At 49.9% G+C, this 15883-nt stretch overlaps 5 protein-coding genes across 5 annotated transcripts; 3 read left to right on the plus strand and 2 right to left on the minus strand.

Annotated features, from left to right (window-relative positions):
• Nucleotides 1-722: 722 nt before the first annotated feature.
• On the plus strand, nt 723-2662 carry L228DRAFT_215514 (FAD/NAD(P)-binding domain-containing protein; the record flags this gene model as incomplete). Its single annotated transcript, XM_018330085.1, has 3 exons — nt 723-902; nt 954-1089; nt 1155-2662. The coding sequence occupies 3 exons, from the start codon at nt 723-725 to the stop codon at nt 2660-2662; spliced, it is 1824 nt and encodes a 607-aa protein (XP_018184551.1).
• Nucleotides 2663-3119: 457 nt separating this feature from the next.
• Nucleotides 3120-4229, minus strand: L228DRAFT_215428 (exosome complex exonuclease RRP4; the record flags this gene model as incomplete). Its single annotated transcript, XM_018330080.1, has 3 exons — nt 3120-3812; nt 3888-4041; nt 4126-4229. 3 exons carry the CDS (start codon nt 4227-4229, stop codon nt 3120-3122), a joined length of 951 nt encoding a protein of 316 aa, XP_018184552.1.
• A 195-nt stretch (nt 4230-4424) lies between these two features.
• On the plus strand, nt 4425-6311 carry L228DRAFT_286228 (hypothetical protein; the record flags this gene model as incomplete). Its single annotated transcript, XM_018336428.1, has 1 exon — nt 4425-6311. Exon 1 carries the CDS (start codon nt 4614-4616, stop codon nt 6309-6311), a length of 1698 nt encoding a protein of 565 aa, XP_018184553.1. The 5' UTR covers nt 4425-4613.
• Nucleotides 6312-7105: 794 nt separating this feature from the next.
• Nucleotides 7106-11695, minus strand: L228DRAFT_215601 (transcription elongation factor spt6; the record flags this gene model as incomplete). The annotated part of the gene is made up of 5 exons (XM_018330090.1): nt 7106-7356; nt 7467-8640; nt 8696-11200; nt 11261-11449; nt 11519-11695. The coding sequence occupies 5 exons, from the start codon at nt 11693-11695 to the stop codon at nt 7106-7108; spliced, it is 4296 nt and encodes a 1431-aa protein (XP_018184554.1).
• Nucleotides 11696-12897: 1202 nt separating this feature from the next.
• Nucleotides 12898-15059, plus strand: L228DRAFT_52022 (kinase-like protein). The gene is made up of 4 exons (XM_018336673.1): nt 12898-13387; nt 13468-13625; nt 13689-14214; nt 14275-15059. Exons 1-4 carry the CDS (start codon nt 13100-13102, stop codon nt 14800-14802), a joined length of 1500 nt encoding a protein of 499 aa, XP_018184555.1. The 5' UTR covers nt 12898-13099; the 3' UTR covers nt 14803-15059.
• The last annotated feature ends 824 nt before the right edge of the window (nt 15060-15883 follow it).

The raw sequence follows: 15883 nt of genomic DNA on the forward strand, positions 1-15883 counted from the left end.
ACGGTCTTGCATTCGGTCGGACACAATCATTGTCCGTGCTACTTTCTCAGTCACTCGACCTTTTGACCACGGATGCCTGGGGCGGTGAAGACATCAAAGACTTCGTTGCACCTAATATTTTTCATTGAAATTTGAAGTCATTGTTGGCGAGAAACACTGCGCAAAATCGTTATTCTGCCATGTTGCTCGATACCTCACCTTTCTAATGATCGCTTGTCGTTCTGCTCTCATTTCCCCTCTCCTTTCCTATCACATCGGTTTAGAGAGCAACAATAGCTCTTAGGGGTACGAACTGAAAATGAGCTGGACTCTATTCGACACCTTTATAGTTGGTTTATTTGCTGAGTAATATTTTTCCCTCTTGCATCCTTCTTCTGCTTCATGCTTTGTCGGTCTTTTCTTGGTCTAGCACTGTACCTTTCCTATCATCGTCCTCTCAGGCTGCGCAGATTGTTGCGCAGATTATACCATTTCGGTACAAACTGACAACCACCGTCGGTCGCTCCATGTGGTGATGGTGCCCCGCAATAACGCAATCCGCATCCCTGTCTTGCAACGCATGTGTTTATCTTGCATTATGGAATTGCAGAAACGTTATAAGAGTAATCCATTGTTCTATTTAACTTGATATTTCTTTGCTATTTGCTTTTGTCTTCTTTTCTATTTGAATTCTTTTTTTTTTGTGAACTGTTATATTTGTTTCCATTGTCGATATATTCGTCATGGTCATTCAGCATGATTCTCGAGCAAGTGGCACCGGCACAGCAGGGTCAGCTACAAGCCACCAACCTTCCCTTGCATCAGTGCTTTCGGGACAAGACCCGATTCAGCTGCCGCAAGGAGAGAACCAGACTGGTTTCCAGCTCGAAGAACACCCAATCGACGAATTTCCTTCCATAAAGGTACTTGCACTATCGCACCTATCGAATGATATAGATCATAATAATCTATAGGTCGCTGTCATTGGAGCAGGAATCACTGGAATCACATGCGGCGTGTTCCTGCCAGTCAAGGTCCCCGGGATCGACTTGACCATTTTCGAGAAGAACTCTGATGTGGGAGGAACATGGTTTGAAAACATCTATCCTGGTGCGTACCATCTACGAATATTCTCCATCAATACCACGATCAACAACTCTGACTTTTTGCTGCAGGCGTGCGATGCGATGTCCCCGCCAATGTCTACCAGTCCACATTCGAGCCTCGAACGCAGTGGACAGAGGAATTTGCACAGGGACGAGAAATCCGCGATTACTGGCAATCAGTAGCCAAAAAGTACGACGTGTACAAATACCTGAGCCTCAACACCGAAGTCAAGCAGGCTCAATGGGACGAGACCTCTGCAAAATGGGTCGTCAACTCCACCAATCTGTCCACCGGCGAGACCAGAACTGAGCAATACGACATCGTCATTACCGCCATCGGCCGCTTCAACGCGTGGAAACTGCCCAACATCCCCGGCATCAGCGACTACAAGGGCCACCTCCGGCACTCGTCGAACTGGGATCCCAGCTTCGATCCCACCGGCAAGCGCGTCGCCGTAATCGGCAACGGGGCCAGCGGCATCCAAGTCGTGCCCGAGCTGCAGCGCGTCGTCAGCCGTCTCGACCACTACGCGCGCAGCAAGACCTGGATCTCCGGCACCGTCGGCGCGGCCGGCGAGCGGACACTTGCGCCAAAATACTTCCCCAAAGAGAAACTCGAGTCCTTCGAGGACCCGAACACGTACTACGACTTTCGCAAACAGCTCGAGAACAAATTCTTCGCGCGGTTCGGCGGCTTCTTCAAAGGCGCCGACAAGACCGAAAAGTCCCGCGCGGAATTCACACGCATCATGGCCGACCGACTTCAAAAGAAACCACACCTCCTCGAGCACATCCTCCCCGACTTCTCCCCCAGCTGCCGCCGCCTGACGCCCGGGCCGGGCTACCTCGAAGCCATCGCCGAAGACAACGTCGACTTCATCCGCACGCCCATTGAGCGCTTCACCGCCACAGGCATCCGCACTGTCGACGGCACCGAGCGCGACGTCGACGCCATCATCTGCTCCACGGGGGCAAACGTCGACCTCGCGCCCCCCTTTTCCATCATCGCCGGCGACACCGATCTCAAGACCGCCTGGAAACCAGACGGCAAGCTCGGGTTCCCCTATACGTATCTCGGCGTCGCGGCGCCGTCTTTTCCCAACCTCTTCTTCCTGCATGGCCCCAACTCGTCCGGCCCCTCGGGCACCTTTCCCAGCACGGCCGAGGCGCAAATCACGTATCTCGCGAAAGTCCTGCGCAAGGTCCAGCGCCAGGGCATCCGCACCATCGTGCCCCAGCAGAAAGCCGTCGACGATTTCGTCGAGCTCATTGATGCGTTTTTCCCCCGCACCGTCATGAGCGAGAACTGCAGTTCCTGGGCAAACGGCGGCCGTCCGGGAGCGAGAATCCATGGGTATTGGCCTGGTAGCGCCCTCCATACAAAATATGCGAAGCAGGATCCCCGCTGGGAGGATTTCGAATATACGTATCGCTCGCCTTCCGGGAACAGGTTTGCGTATTTTGGAAACGGGTGGACGAAGAAGGAGTTGATAGAGGGCGCGGATTTGACGCCGTATCTCCGCAAGCCCGAGGATATTGATCTTAGGTCGTATCATGAGTTGTGGCATGATGTTTAGATGATGTTTTTTTGCTCTTTGTATAGCTTTATTTCTATTCTATTTTGTTTTTATCTTGTGTGTTTTTTGTTTTCATTTTCATTTTCATTTTGTTTTTCTGCTGTCTTTTTAGAACATAGATTATTTTCATGAGATCAAGATTTATGCTGGCTGTTTATTTTATTTTATTTTGATTTTTTTTTCCCGCATATATTTTGTCATGATATCAAGACGGAGAGAATGAAATTGATATAGATATAGGTATTGATATTGATATTATGCGAGCACCGATAGCACAGACGGAGATGTTGTAAAGTATGACATAGTAAGATGTAAATGGAACAACAGATGCGTCATAACATATTTTCAATGAAAAGAAAATAAAACAGAGATATGCGATAGTATTCAACAAGTAACATCTTTTAAAGGTCGCCTCAACGCCAAAACCATACTCCGTTCAATACCCACCTGAAACTTTTCATCCAGCAACAGCCAAAGCCATTTCGACAACCTTGCGACCACGATCGCCACCCAGATAATCCGCGCCTTCGCGACCATCTGCAGCTTCGGCCTCGACTTCTATTTCCAAGCTGGCTTCATACGAGCGCATGACCATTTCCTCATCGACACGGACGCCATTCTCGACCAGGGCGCGAATACAGCCCGCTAGGCGGGCAATTTCTCTTCTCGTCGCCGGATCAATCTCGTCGTTTTGACTGGAATATATCGAACTGCTCACATTTTCTTCCAGCCGTGTGATTGACACGCCGTCTGCCCCCTCTGTAGCCACGTGCTTGGAGATCCACACGTAGCCGTTCACGCCCAGCACGACGTCCACTTCGCCGCCGCCCCGCGCTGTATGCACTGTCCAGACTTGGCGGCGAGACCGCACGACTCCGCCGCCTCCGCCTGTGCCCGAGACGGAGAGGAAGATGCCGTTGCGTAACTTGCCGTACTTCAGCGAGCGGGTGTGAAGCGATGCGGACCCGTCTTGGAAGATTGATTGGACTTCGGCAACGAGCAGGTCGCCTTCAGAGAAGAATGTCCGGATTTGCAGCTCGTCGGTGCTAGTGCGTTTGCGCAGGATACCGCCGGGCAAGTTGATTGCGCTGAGAGGGAGAGATGCGAGCAGAGGAGCGGCGACATCGACGCGCCATCGTTTCGATTGGACCTGCCGGAGAAAAATATATAGTTAGCAGAGAGTTCTAGGTGGTAGAGTTAAGTGAAGATAGGGTAATTGACATACCTCGACGATGCGGCCGACGACCAAGTCGCCAATCTCGGGAGTATATCGTGCCCGTAGAGGCCGCACGGAGAGGAGCTTATTGGTCTTTTGCACGGTGCCTGCAACAGTCGCTGTGATTTCCGTCGTCTCTGGCGCAACAAAAGTGCCGTGGCCTCTGTATTGTGAATGTCGCGTTAGCATCACATCTTTGCGGCAGCAGTAGCAGACTCGTTGGGGAGGGGGGAGGGTAAAATCTCACCTCATCCATTGCGGGTCGTCCGTGACGACTTCTCCAGGCGTAACAATGCCGTTTCCTGATATTCTCGCTCGTTTGGACGGTCTGGCGGTGGTGCTGGTCTCCATGTCGACATCGCCGTCGGAGTCGAACTTTTCGTCGTCGTCGGATGCAGCATCATTGTATATCGCGGCCGCCGGTACTGGCGGAAGAATCGTAATTGCCATTGCTCAGAAAGACAAGTGTGGTCTACAGGCGGGGATATCTTATAGCTTCTATCGTCGATGATGGTGGGAAGTTCTGGTGTTGTTACTTGACGAATTCGCATCTTTTCTCTAATCTTATCGGTCCATCGGCCTCGTTTCCTCCGACGTCAACACGGATGTTGAACGACTACCCTGCTACCAGTCATACTCCGAGTATTATATTCAACTCTACCAAAACCCCCCATCAATGAGTGTTTGCCCATTGTTCATTAATTGTAATGTAAATGGGACAGTAAAATATGCATCATGAGCAACTTCCCCCACAATCTCCTCGGCGAGTGGACCGCACAGCTCTCCAACCATGCCGGCAAAACAAAGCAGTCACACCCGTCCTACTGGGCAGATGATCCATCAGTATTACATACCAGCTGCACAATCAACAACGCACTCCTCGGGACCGGGGAAGCACTTATATCTAGCATCTTGCCTTCTATTCTCTCAGCCCAGCATGAAATTCTCATCGTGACATGTTTCTGGGCGCGCTCACCGTCTCAAGCCGCCATCGGGGACGCTCTCAAGCAGCTCTCCGCGCAAGCTATATCCCGCGGAGCACACAAGATCCGCGTACGAATATGTTTCTCCTCACTATCATTTACTCAGAAACTGTTCCACACGTTTTCTCGACATGGACAAACATACCCGTCTTCAACGTGGGTCAAGAAATTCGGACTCCCGCATCCAGACGAATTATCTGGCCTTGATCTCGAAATCAAAAGCCTCTTCTTTCTCCCTTTTAGCGTGATACATCCCAAATATATCATCATTGATCGCAACCAAGCATGGTTGCCGAGCTGCAACGTCAGCTGGGAGTCGTGGTTCGAAGACTGCGTGGCGTTTCAGGGGAACGCGGTGCGGAAAATGTTGGTCTTTCATCATCACGTTTGGGGCCATGATGTCCATGATGTTCTGGACAATTACTCTTCTCCGACTTTTTCAGAAAACTCAACCAGCCCTTCAATCGACTTGAACACGTCTTCAGCATTAAACCAAGTCATAAAAGCTCTTCCTGATACACCATACCCCGACATACCCACACTCATTCTTCCTTCCCCGCACCACATCAATCCGCGCTTCAGATTTCTTCTTCCTTTTCTACGCGCCCCCTCGCCGCCTCCTACCCCGCTAAACATCTTCACCCTCACGCTCCTCGCCCACGCGCATACAGAAATATACATGCAGACTCCGAACCTGACGTCACCGCCTGTCGTGGATGCCGTTATTGATGCACTGTCGCGCGGCGTGGCTGTCACGATTGTGACAAATCGCACAATGATGTTTCTCGAGCAACTGGTCACAGCGGGGACGCTGACGGAGATTTGTATCTGGCGGCTAGTCAGGCGGTACAAGGCCTTGCTTAGATCTGCTGGTGTTGGTTCTAGCGTTAGGTCTGGCGTTCGTGCTCGCCTTGGGTCGAAACGTAAATCCTCAGTACAACCATCACCAGCTTCCCCGGGTCCTATCCATCCAGAGAACCTTTCTTCTAGCCCAGACGTCGATGTGGAGTCTGGTCTCCGAGCACCAACTTCACCAACTCACCCAGATTCATCTCCCCAACAGCGTATTGGTCGTCTACGCATATATTACTACAAGCCCCGTCTCGACTCGGACCGCACCTCCGTATTTGATTCAAACTCTTCCCAGGTAGATTTACAACCAGGTTTGGGCCCAGGACGTGCATCATCATCATCCCCATCACATCCAGACCAAGAAACACTTCCATCTCCACCTCCGCATCCAGAACCAGTCAAATCCCACTTGAAACTGCTCATCGTCGATTCTTCCACTGTCCTGCTCGGCAGCGGCAACATGGATCGGGCAAGCTGGTATACGAGTCAAGAACTGGGCGTTGCATTCTCTTCCGAATCGTTCGCGGGGACGATGTTGCAGAGTATTAGTGACCAGATCATTTCTGCGAAGAGGGGAGAGGTCTATTTTGCTTCGTAACACTACTGATACCCCGCTGAGTCCACTGGGGTGTGCGCCCGCAGGGAGTTTTTCGCTTGGTAGATTTTGCCCTTCAGGATAGTCGCGAAAAATGAAATAGACAACGCATGCTCACGGCTAGAAAATGCACGTAGTAGGTTGGAATGATAATAAGATGAGGTAACCATAATGTAAATTTACAGAGTACACTTTTAGTCAAAGTTTTTAATGATTCAAAAAGGTTCAGATATCTCTCCGGTGCATGGAGATGGATATGCACAAGCAGGGGAGCACATGAAAAGAAAAGGCACGGGCTAAGAGACGGACCCTTTGCAACAACAGGTGAGAGAAAAAGAAAAAGGAAACTTGTCCGGAAAAATCCCAGTATGTGCTCAATGACGATGATGATGACGACGACGACGATGGTGAAATGACAAAAATGACGAATTGGTGAAACATTGATGATGCGGGAAAGAAATGTCGTGCCCAAGCCGCAGATAATATTTTGTTAAGGTAAGAGGTACATCCGGGGTTTTTAGAAGAGAGATAGAAGGATGGCGGTGTACTGGTAATATTCCATTCTCCCTGCGCAGTGAGAATTTCGGAAATTAATAGAAAAGGTTTTGCGTCCGAAAAGTAATGGTTAATGTGTTTGTAAAAGGTTGAGGAGCATGAAGAAGAGGAAAATGCAAAGATGTGTGGAGAACCGAAGTATCAAGTCTTGCTGAGGCAAGACTTTCTCCATAAAAAACCTTGGTAAAAAGGAACAAAAAGCGCCGTAAACGTTATGCAACCTGGTCCAAGCACCGCTGGGCTTAACGTCTCTTGCCATTCTGCATATTCGCAAAGAGCAACTTGAACCCGTTGCACAAGGCGCGCATATCAGGATACTGGTGCTTCTGGAGCTCAAAAGCCTGCGGCACAATCTTGACGGGCCAGTTGTTGTTGGGCGCGTGCTGGCCGGCCTTGAAGCACAAGTAAAAGTAGCCAGGGTATTTGGGGTTGATGCAGAACGCATAGTTGGAACGCTTCGGATTGGCTTCGGCGTACGTCGTCAACCAGCGGTCTGCGGATATTGGTTAGCACACGTGTTTTTTTTTTTTTTTTTTTTTTGCTGCAAAGTTCTGGGGGTCACGAGGGCAAAGATAGCAAGGAAATTAGAACAATGTAACATACCAGTCTCCGATTTGCTGCCGGATTGATACTTCTCATGCAGCATCATCTCGTCGACCTTGCGCGCCATAGCCTTGACGTGGTTGACAATCAACTCGTCAAGATCACTGTACGTGTATTTTCCAGCAACCTTGAGTGTTCTGCCGACAGAAAACTCGTTTTCTTTGTCGAGTTCAAGCACGTCAATGTGTTGGTATACATTGTCGGAAACCTTCCATGTGACTGCAAGGTGGTCGTATCCCTTAGACGAAGGCCGGATGACAAGGTCACCACGAGCTTGTGAGCCGAGATACTCCTCGGCCTGGGCGGCGTTGAAGGGCCTGAAGAGAGGATGCTTAATGACACGCTGAGTGCGGCCCGTGATAGTATTCTTCTCTTGCATAGCCTCCTTGTCGCGAGCCTCTTCACGCTCATCCCACTCGTCTCGCATTCGGTCAATCTGCTTTTGGTACGGCCGCCGAAGCTCCTTTTCGCGAAGAGATAGCTGAGCCGTTAGGGACTTGCGATTCAAGAACATTACCTTCGCTTGGACTGTTTGGTGAATGGAGTACAGCTGCCGAGCAGAGACGTCAGGTCGGTCAGTGAGCTCAGTCTCGGTGACAAGGCCGTCGATGCCGCAGTCTAACTTGGCATCAATGTGGTCTTCTGTGACCCGCTTGATAGACACGGGCACGACCATGCCTTCTACTAGCGAATCCCGAGTTTCGCCGGTGAGCATAGTGAAAATTTCGTCAGTGGACAGGAGTGCAAAGTTGCGTCGAAGCTCTTCGTATGGTTGTTGGAGCTCGGCTCGAATAGTTTCAAGAGTAGCTCGTTTCCGTTGAGCAAAGTTGCGCTCCAGTTGCTCAGCGTACTCCTCAAGAATGAGGTCGTTGACTCTTTCTTGTGCCTCGTCCTTGACCAGCTTGCGGACAATGGCACCTGGTCCGTTCTCGTCAACCTCAGCTTTGATATCCTCCTCGTCAAGTTCAAGCGCATCAGCAGCCATTTTCCTGCCAAGGTCGTAATCTTCAGGATGGACACGAGTGTTGTCGAGATAGTCAGACGATGGTTCGGAGCTATCAAACTCAATGTATAAGAAACTAGCGCAGTTGTTCCATACACGAGGACCGACGGCAGGGAGCTTGCCCTCTTCAGGGTCACCAACGAGTTCGTCTCTCGTTGAAACGACGCCGCCCTAGGCCAATATTAGAAACCTGAAACGGCAAGGTATATGACAGAATAGTACTTACATTCAGATTGATCGTCTTGAGTAGTTGTGTAGCCTTTCTTGGTCCAAGACCGCACACATAAGGGAGCAAGTTTGCCGTATACGGATCGCCAACGGCTTCGTTGACGTCCACACCGCAGAGGTTGACCATGTCTACCATTGCAGTTTCAAGCTGTTTGATAATCTTATCTTGCGAGACCAAATTTTGGCTGGGGTCAAAGGAAATAGAAATGATATCGCTTCCAAGAGAAGCATATTCCTTCATGGGATTTTGCAGGTATTTGGCGATAGCAACGCAATATCTAGTCAATGGTGCCATTCCTGGATGTTCGTCATTGGCTCGTTCGCTGTTGTGGTATAGTCGCGCAACCTCATCATTGACCATGACAACTTCCAACCGGTCGCTTTTCTCATTACCATCCTCATCCTCGTATTCAGCTCCCCTTAGATCATGTTCGTCTACGAGTAGCTCGAGCTGTTTGAACAGCTTCCGCGTGTCGACAGAATACCCAGACACGGCAATGACATCTGGTTTGCGACGTTCCACAAGCTCAATAAAGGCAGAAACGTCGGCACCATCGGGAAGGTTCCTTCCTGAGTCTCCAGTGTTGAGATCAGAAAATTTGCCATTTTCTAGGACTCGTCCGTCCTCTTCTACCCAGGCCCAGCAAATGGCATCACGGCCACCAGCACCGTTTGAAAGAGCGAGAACTCTCGGAATGGTTCCGAGAACCATTCCCTTTGGTTTGTAGGGAGCTTGGTCCAGTTTCTTGGAGAATTCCTCACGGCAAGCTCGTGCGACCTGGTTCTCGCATTCTGTCTTCATGTTCTCCTTGACGCCGCGGATCATGAGCTTGTCAAGCTTCAGCAGCGCCATCTCAAGGACTTCGCGACGAAGCTTGTTCCATGCATCTGCGACTTCGCTAAAGTTATCTGATTCGAGCTCCCGAAGCAGATTTCGCCTAAACTGGTCATAGTTCTGCAGGCGCACCTTTACATCGACGAGACCTTCGTCCTCAGCCTTCATCATTCGAAGATAGAGCTCAGGTTGTCGAGCAATGTCGCTGAACTGCTGATTCCGGAGGTACTTGAACTCGTAGTAAGGGTGTTGTTCATCAATCTTCTTGAGACCCTTTTCTGTGCGATAGCAATTAACCACACCAGAGGTGTAGTAAGTCTGTCTCATAACCTTGCGCATCCGAGGGCTCATGACAATCTCCTCCGCGAACATGGCCTTGGCGGCCCTGAGAGCTAGAGATCCAGTGGTAAATTCGGAGGGGTCGAGGACATCGTCCGAGTCGGCCATGTCATCCGGGCGAACAGCAGGATCCTCTCGGAAGGTGGGCTGGCCCTCGCGGAGGACATTGCGGGCAAAAGCATCTGCCGAAATGCCAAAGGCGCGGACGAGATTATACGCTTTGCCGTTGCGAATGCGCTCGAAAAAGTCCTTTTGCGAGCCCGGTCGCCGATGAGTGCCGTTTGTCTGACTATTGTCGATCGTGGCCAAGTCCTTGAGACGTGAGGCATATTGGAAGTGAATGTAATCCTGTACATCCTGCAACTCCTCCATTGTAATCGCTTGCGGAAGCATTTCCTCGAAAATCTCATCGTTCAATGATGAAATGCTTTGCAGTCCCTCGTAGGTTTTCTGGAGAGTGTTGCGCTTATCAATGAGAGCTCGGAACTTGAGATCCAAGTCGAAGATGTCCCAGAGATCGCTTTGATTAAGGAGCTTCTCTGCATTGACGACGTATTGTGGCGCCGCTTCATTGTTCGGGTCGGGGCTCACGGGTACCTTGACGGCGTGGATCAAGTAATCCTTTCTGTGCTGGAAGATGAATGGGACCTCGTACTCGTCTGTGATCATGAATTCGAGCACCTTTGCGACCGCTTTTTGAAAAGGGTCAATGAGAGAGGAGTCCAGTCGCTTCTTTGGCAGCATCATGTTGGAAATCCAAAGACCCTCCTCACGGAATTGTTCATCGGTGAGAATAACGTGCTTCAAACCCTTTCGAGCCAATTGGAAACGCTCGGGCTCATCGGCAAAGCGAATTTCATTATCCTCATCGGTCAGCAGCTTGTCGGCCAGCTGCGATGGCTCAAACACGTCCTTAAGCTCCAGCGGCTGCTCGGGGTCCAGTTCGCGCTCCTCCAACTCCGCCTCTTGATCGAGAGCCCAGTCATACTCTGTTCCGTCACCGAAAGCGAGACGCAAATCTTCTAAGGCGCTCTCATCCAAGCCTGTTGCTTGTGCACCTCCAACGCCAGGAATGCCTCTCTTGATAGGCCTGGCCACCTCGAGGTCTTCTTGTTCCTGGTCGCGCTCTTCGTCGCCGAAATCGTCTTCCTCAATAAAGTCTGCGAACTCGTCCATGACTCCGCCTCGGTCGACGCGCGATGGGCGATGATCTTCATACTCGTGAGGCGCATCCTCATCCTCGTCTTCGGAGAAAATGTCGTCTACGCCCCGTTGTGTTTCTCGGCCGCGCTCGGCTTTGTGTCCGCGTTTGAGTCGCTTTAATTTTGGCTATTATCAAATGAGCAATCATCGCACAGCATAATCAGAAGGCTTCAAGCTGTCTCATACCGCAGTAGAAATTCGTCTCTCAAGCTCCGGATTTGCTTCCCCAATGAGATCCAAATCTTCCTCGTCGAGAGCAGCCTCTTCTTCCTCTCGCTCCGCCCTTCTGCGCTTCTTTCGCTCACGGCGCCTGCGCTCGCGTTCTTCCTCCTCCTCTGGCTCTTCGTCTTCATCGACAATGAATCCTTCACGGACCTGCGCAAAAAAAGAATCACATCAGCAATTGCGCCATGTTACCATCATGAACGGAATATCATAGCTTACAGCAGCCGCTGCTTCTTCATCCTCATCGTCCTCCTCCTCGCTGGAATCATCCACGTTCCTATCTCCTCCTTTGCGGCCTTCTCTCTCCCTCGCTTCTCCAGTCTCCTCGTCATATGATTCTTCATCCTCCTCATCGCCGAGCTCAGCTTCGCCGTGGATAAGATCCCGAGTGCTCATGGTGGCAGACGATACTAGTGAACTTTTCGGATGCAACTATCGAGTGAGGTGAGAATATCAGAGGCGGATATTTATGCCGGCTGGTGAAGATAGGATATGACCAGCAAGAGATTAGAGGCGGTGGGAATGAATGAGAGAATTGGTAGCAGACAATAGACAATAGAAGTCTTGCTACTTGGTATTGAGATTATTCTACATTGACGATGGCAGGGACCGTAGCATTGAATCCGCGCCGTGCAGATGTGAGACTAGCTGTATTGGGAAAGTTCCAAAGTCTATACACGTGACCATCGCTTATAGCGGAAATACCCGCTCGACACCTTCAGGAAACAGCTACTTTCACGATCAGATAAGTTAACGCGCTGCCTGGCTGGGAAACTTCCTCCAACTTGGTTTCTTTCATAAGCTCAAGGGCCTACATTAATGACCTCTATCCTCTCGAAGGGTTCTAGAATCCCTGCTGGTCCGTGTCTTCTCTCATTATTCACTATTTGATTAGTCCCATGCCCTAAAATCATTTTTCAGCAAGTCCGGCACCCAGATCCATTGTTAGCTCATATATGATTCGATGTATTACGGAGTATCAAAGGTACAAAGAAATGAAAAGGAGTGTTATCAATTTCACATAAGTCCAATATGATGATGATGATCCGTTGTTTCGAAGAGGCTACGCTGAGAGAGGATTGAACTGCCCTGATAATCTTGGCTCGAAGAGCGACTGTCTCATTTTACCTATGGGGATCAGCCGCGAGCCAACCATGGGGATCAGAAGAGTAGCCTTTCCCCCCTGAAAAGGGTCCTCCCCTCTTTCACTGGTTGTGCTCGGGGACTAATAATAACAGGCGACAAGCCCCACCATCAACCGAAGAAGCACCAACTTCCCCCCCGTATTACTATTGCTGTACTCTTATGGCTGCTTAGTTCTCATCCTCCTCGACCTATTTCCCCCCTCAAAGTGATTACTATTTCTTCGTCCTCGTATTTAATTATTATTACTTGAATGTCCCTCGAATGACTCCTGCGGCCGGTCCAATTTATTTACTTCTTTGATCACGCTCCCACTTCCCCGATTGTCCTGCTTCTACTCCCTCGCACGGAACGCCCTGCCATTATCTTCAATGCTCCAGAATCGATAACTTCAGCTGCATCACTCTAGCATATTACATTATCTTGCATTACATACCCGTTCTATCTTCTTATATTGAAGAGAGATCTTTTCTGGAAAACTCGATCCTGTGTCGATCTCGATTTGACCTCAGCACCGTGAACAAAGCTCCTGCATGAGCCCCAAGCATTGCAAACGAGCTTGTGACGCCTGTTTATGACAGACTAAGTGGTGTTCCTTTCCTCGAATATTCAGCTTCTATCGGCGCTGGCTGCCGCGACCTCCTTGTTTGTGCGAATATGTCTGCAGACAATTTCAAAGCCCGCACCCTGAAGCGGAAGAACGTCAAAGGCCTTGCCTTGAATGCCAGTCAGCCGAAACCTTCTGCTCCGTCGGCTGGAGACGCACAGATACCTGGCGCTCTGGGCAATTCCATCGATCGACCAGATACGCTTGAGATTGGGGTCGAGTTTCGACTAGACTTGAGAAGCGAAGATCTCATTGTGCTCAAAGAGCTTGGAGCAGGAAATGGAGGTACAGTGAGCAAGGTTGTCCACGCGGCCACCAAAGTAGTCATGGCAAGAAAGGTGAGTCGATGCTGTCCTTTTAACAAACGATTCTTTACCTTTTGTGTTTGCTCGTAGACTAACGAAGCTCTGATCTCTAGGTAATCCACGTTGAGGCGAAAAAGGAAGTTCGAAAGCAAATAGTCAGGGAGCTTCATATCATGCATGACTGCAACTCACCATACATTGTATCGTTCTACGGAGCATTTCTGAACGACGCTGGAGACGTAATCATGTGCATGGAGTACATGGACTGTGGGTAAGGGCTGGACTTGCTATCAATTTACTCTGTTGTTGCGAGTGTGCTGATCAAGCTTGGCAGGTCTCTCGATCGCATCTCCAAGGACTTCGGCCCAGTTAGAGTAGACGTCCTTGGTAAGATTGCAGAATCCGTCCTGGGCGGTCTAACGTACCTCTACAATGTGCACCGCATCATGCATCGAGATATCAAGCCATCCAACGTGCTCGTAAACTCAAAGGGACAAATAAAACTCTGCGATTTTGGAGTCTCAGGAGAGCTGGTCAACTCCATAGCCGACACTTTTGTGGGCACCTCAACATACATGGCACCAGAGCGTATATCGGGCGCACAATACTCGGTCAAGTCTGACGTATGGAGCGTTGGCTTGACACTCATGGAACTTGCCATTGGGCGATTTCCTTTCAGCTCGAGCGACGATGATCGGGCGGCCGGGCCCATGGGTATTTTAGATTTGCTTCAGCAGATCGTGCACGAGCCCGCTCCAAGGCTACCGAAGAGTGACGCGTTTCCAAGTATTCTGGAAGACGTTATTGATAAGTGTTTGGCAAAAGACCCGGAGCTCCGGCCCACACCCCAAGAGCTTTTTGTAGGTCGCTCTAGATTTTATGGTTTTTATTTTGGGCACTTACTTATTCTCGCTCTTTAGGAGAAAGACGCATTCCTCCAAGCCGCCAAACGAACCCCGGTTGATCTCGAGTCCTGGGCGGTAAGCATGATGGAGCGACACAATCGGAAATCACACATCGGTCTGCAGCGGCCGCCGGCCAACAAAGCCGCCCTCCGAGAGGCCATGTCTCCGGCCCCCGACTCTGCTTCGTCCCGGACGCCGACATATGGTGATATCCCCATTGCAGGCGACATCAGACCGTCACCTCTGTCGGCCAGAGATATTAATCCTTACGGTCAACCCACCCCACGACCAATGTATCCTCCGCGAATATCAAGCGCTGCTGCCATGGCACCGCCACAATCCGCTGGCTCCATCGCCACGACCACGCTTCCCGTTCGTCTTGGGTCAGCGCCGAACAATCCGCTCCCCACACCTCCGGGGACGGCCATGCGCCTACAATCATCTTCGAGAACCCCAGGGCTGGACCCTGATATGAGGAAAGAGGCACGACGGCAAGCAGCCTACGGCATTCCGTATCATAACGGCGAGTCAACGCCATACTAGATGACGAATCGTCTCTCATTTGAGACATCTTCTGTCATTTTCTGCATCCAAATATCCGGCACAATTTCTTTGAAGCACTGCAGCTATTACTCTTATCTTCTGACAATCATGGCGTCATATCTCGGACATCTAATACCCCTCCCCAAAACCTCTCATCTCGCAGAATTATTCAATACACATTGTTGCTGGCGAAGCTTTAGTTCATTATCTTCACTTTTCGGCATTTTTACGCTTATAGCTTCCTGGGTTCATACCTCTGATCATGCCCAGTCATAGCACTATCATGGAAAATATCAACAGAATCCTCAGCCTATTCATCAATCCACAGCGGAAAGAGACAATTAGCATTGCTTGCATGTTATACGAAAGAAAGGTGTTCGAATACAAATCCGGACACTGAATCTGCATTATGTCATACTATATCCGCCTCAATTCGCTCATCACTTCATTTGTGCGCGTTGCATTTTTTTTTTTCTTTGCAATACAACCGCTTCCTTGAACCAAGTCTCGCCATATGAGAATTTCCCCCGTCCCTGCATGGAATCCCGGCGTCGTCTCCATCCTACCTTTCTTTGTCACATGTGTCTTTCTCCTTTCTTCTTTCATATTAAGTCCAGGTGACTACTTTTTCACACCATTTTCAGCCTTTTTCTTTTTCTTTCCTCAGCAATCTGGCATCTTTGATCATTTGGGCTTTTTTCCCCTGACATAAGAAGCAGAGAAGCACACCAAAGCAACGATTCCCCCGCTACTATTTGCCCCATTTGTACCTCTTTTGTTTGTCTCTGGTAGATAGAAACACTGTATGTGGATACGGAAATAGGTTTATCAATTGTCAAGTAGACATTTCAGCGAATCAGCGCGTTCATTCATCTCCGATCTTCAAACATGAGTGACGTCTCTCTTATTGCAAATGAACGTCTAATAGCAGCTGCGCCTTGTCACTTGGGATTCAGAAATACAAAGCAGTGCAGGATAGTCACACGTAACGTGCATAAGGAAAAGGGGTACTAGTAGGCAATTTGTGATTTGAACGGCCAGAGTCTATACATTTGGCTGAGGTATCTGAGATTGATCTCGG

This window comes from Xylona heveae (assembly GCF_001619985.1).
Source record: "Xylona heveae TC161 unplaced genomic scaffold L228scaffold_15, whole genome shotgun sequence".
NCBI lineage: Eukaryota > Fungi > Ascomycota > Xylonomycetes > Xylonales > Xylonaceae > Xylona > Xylona heveae.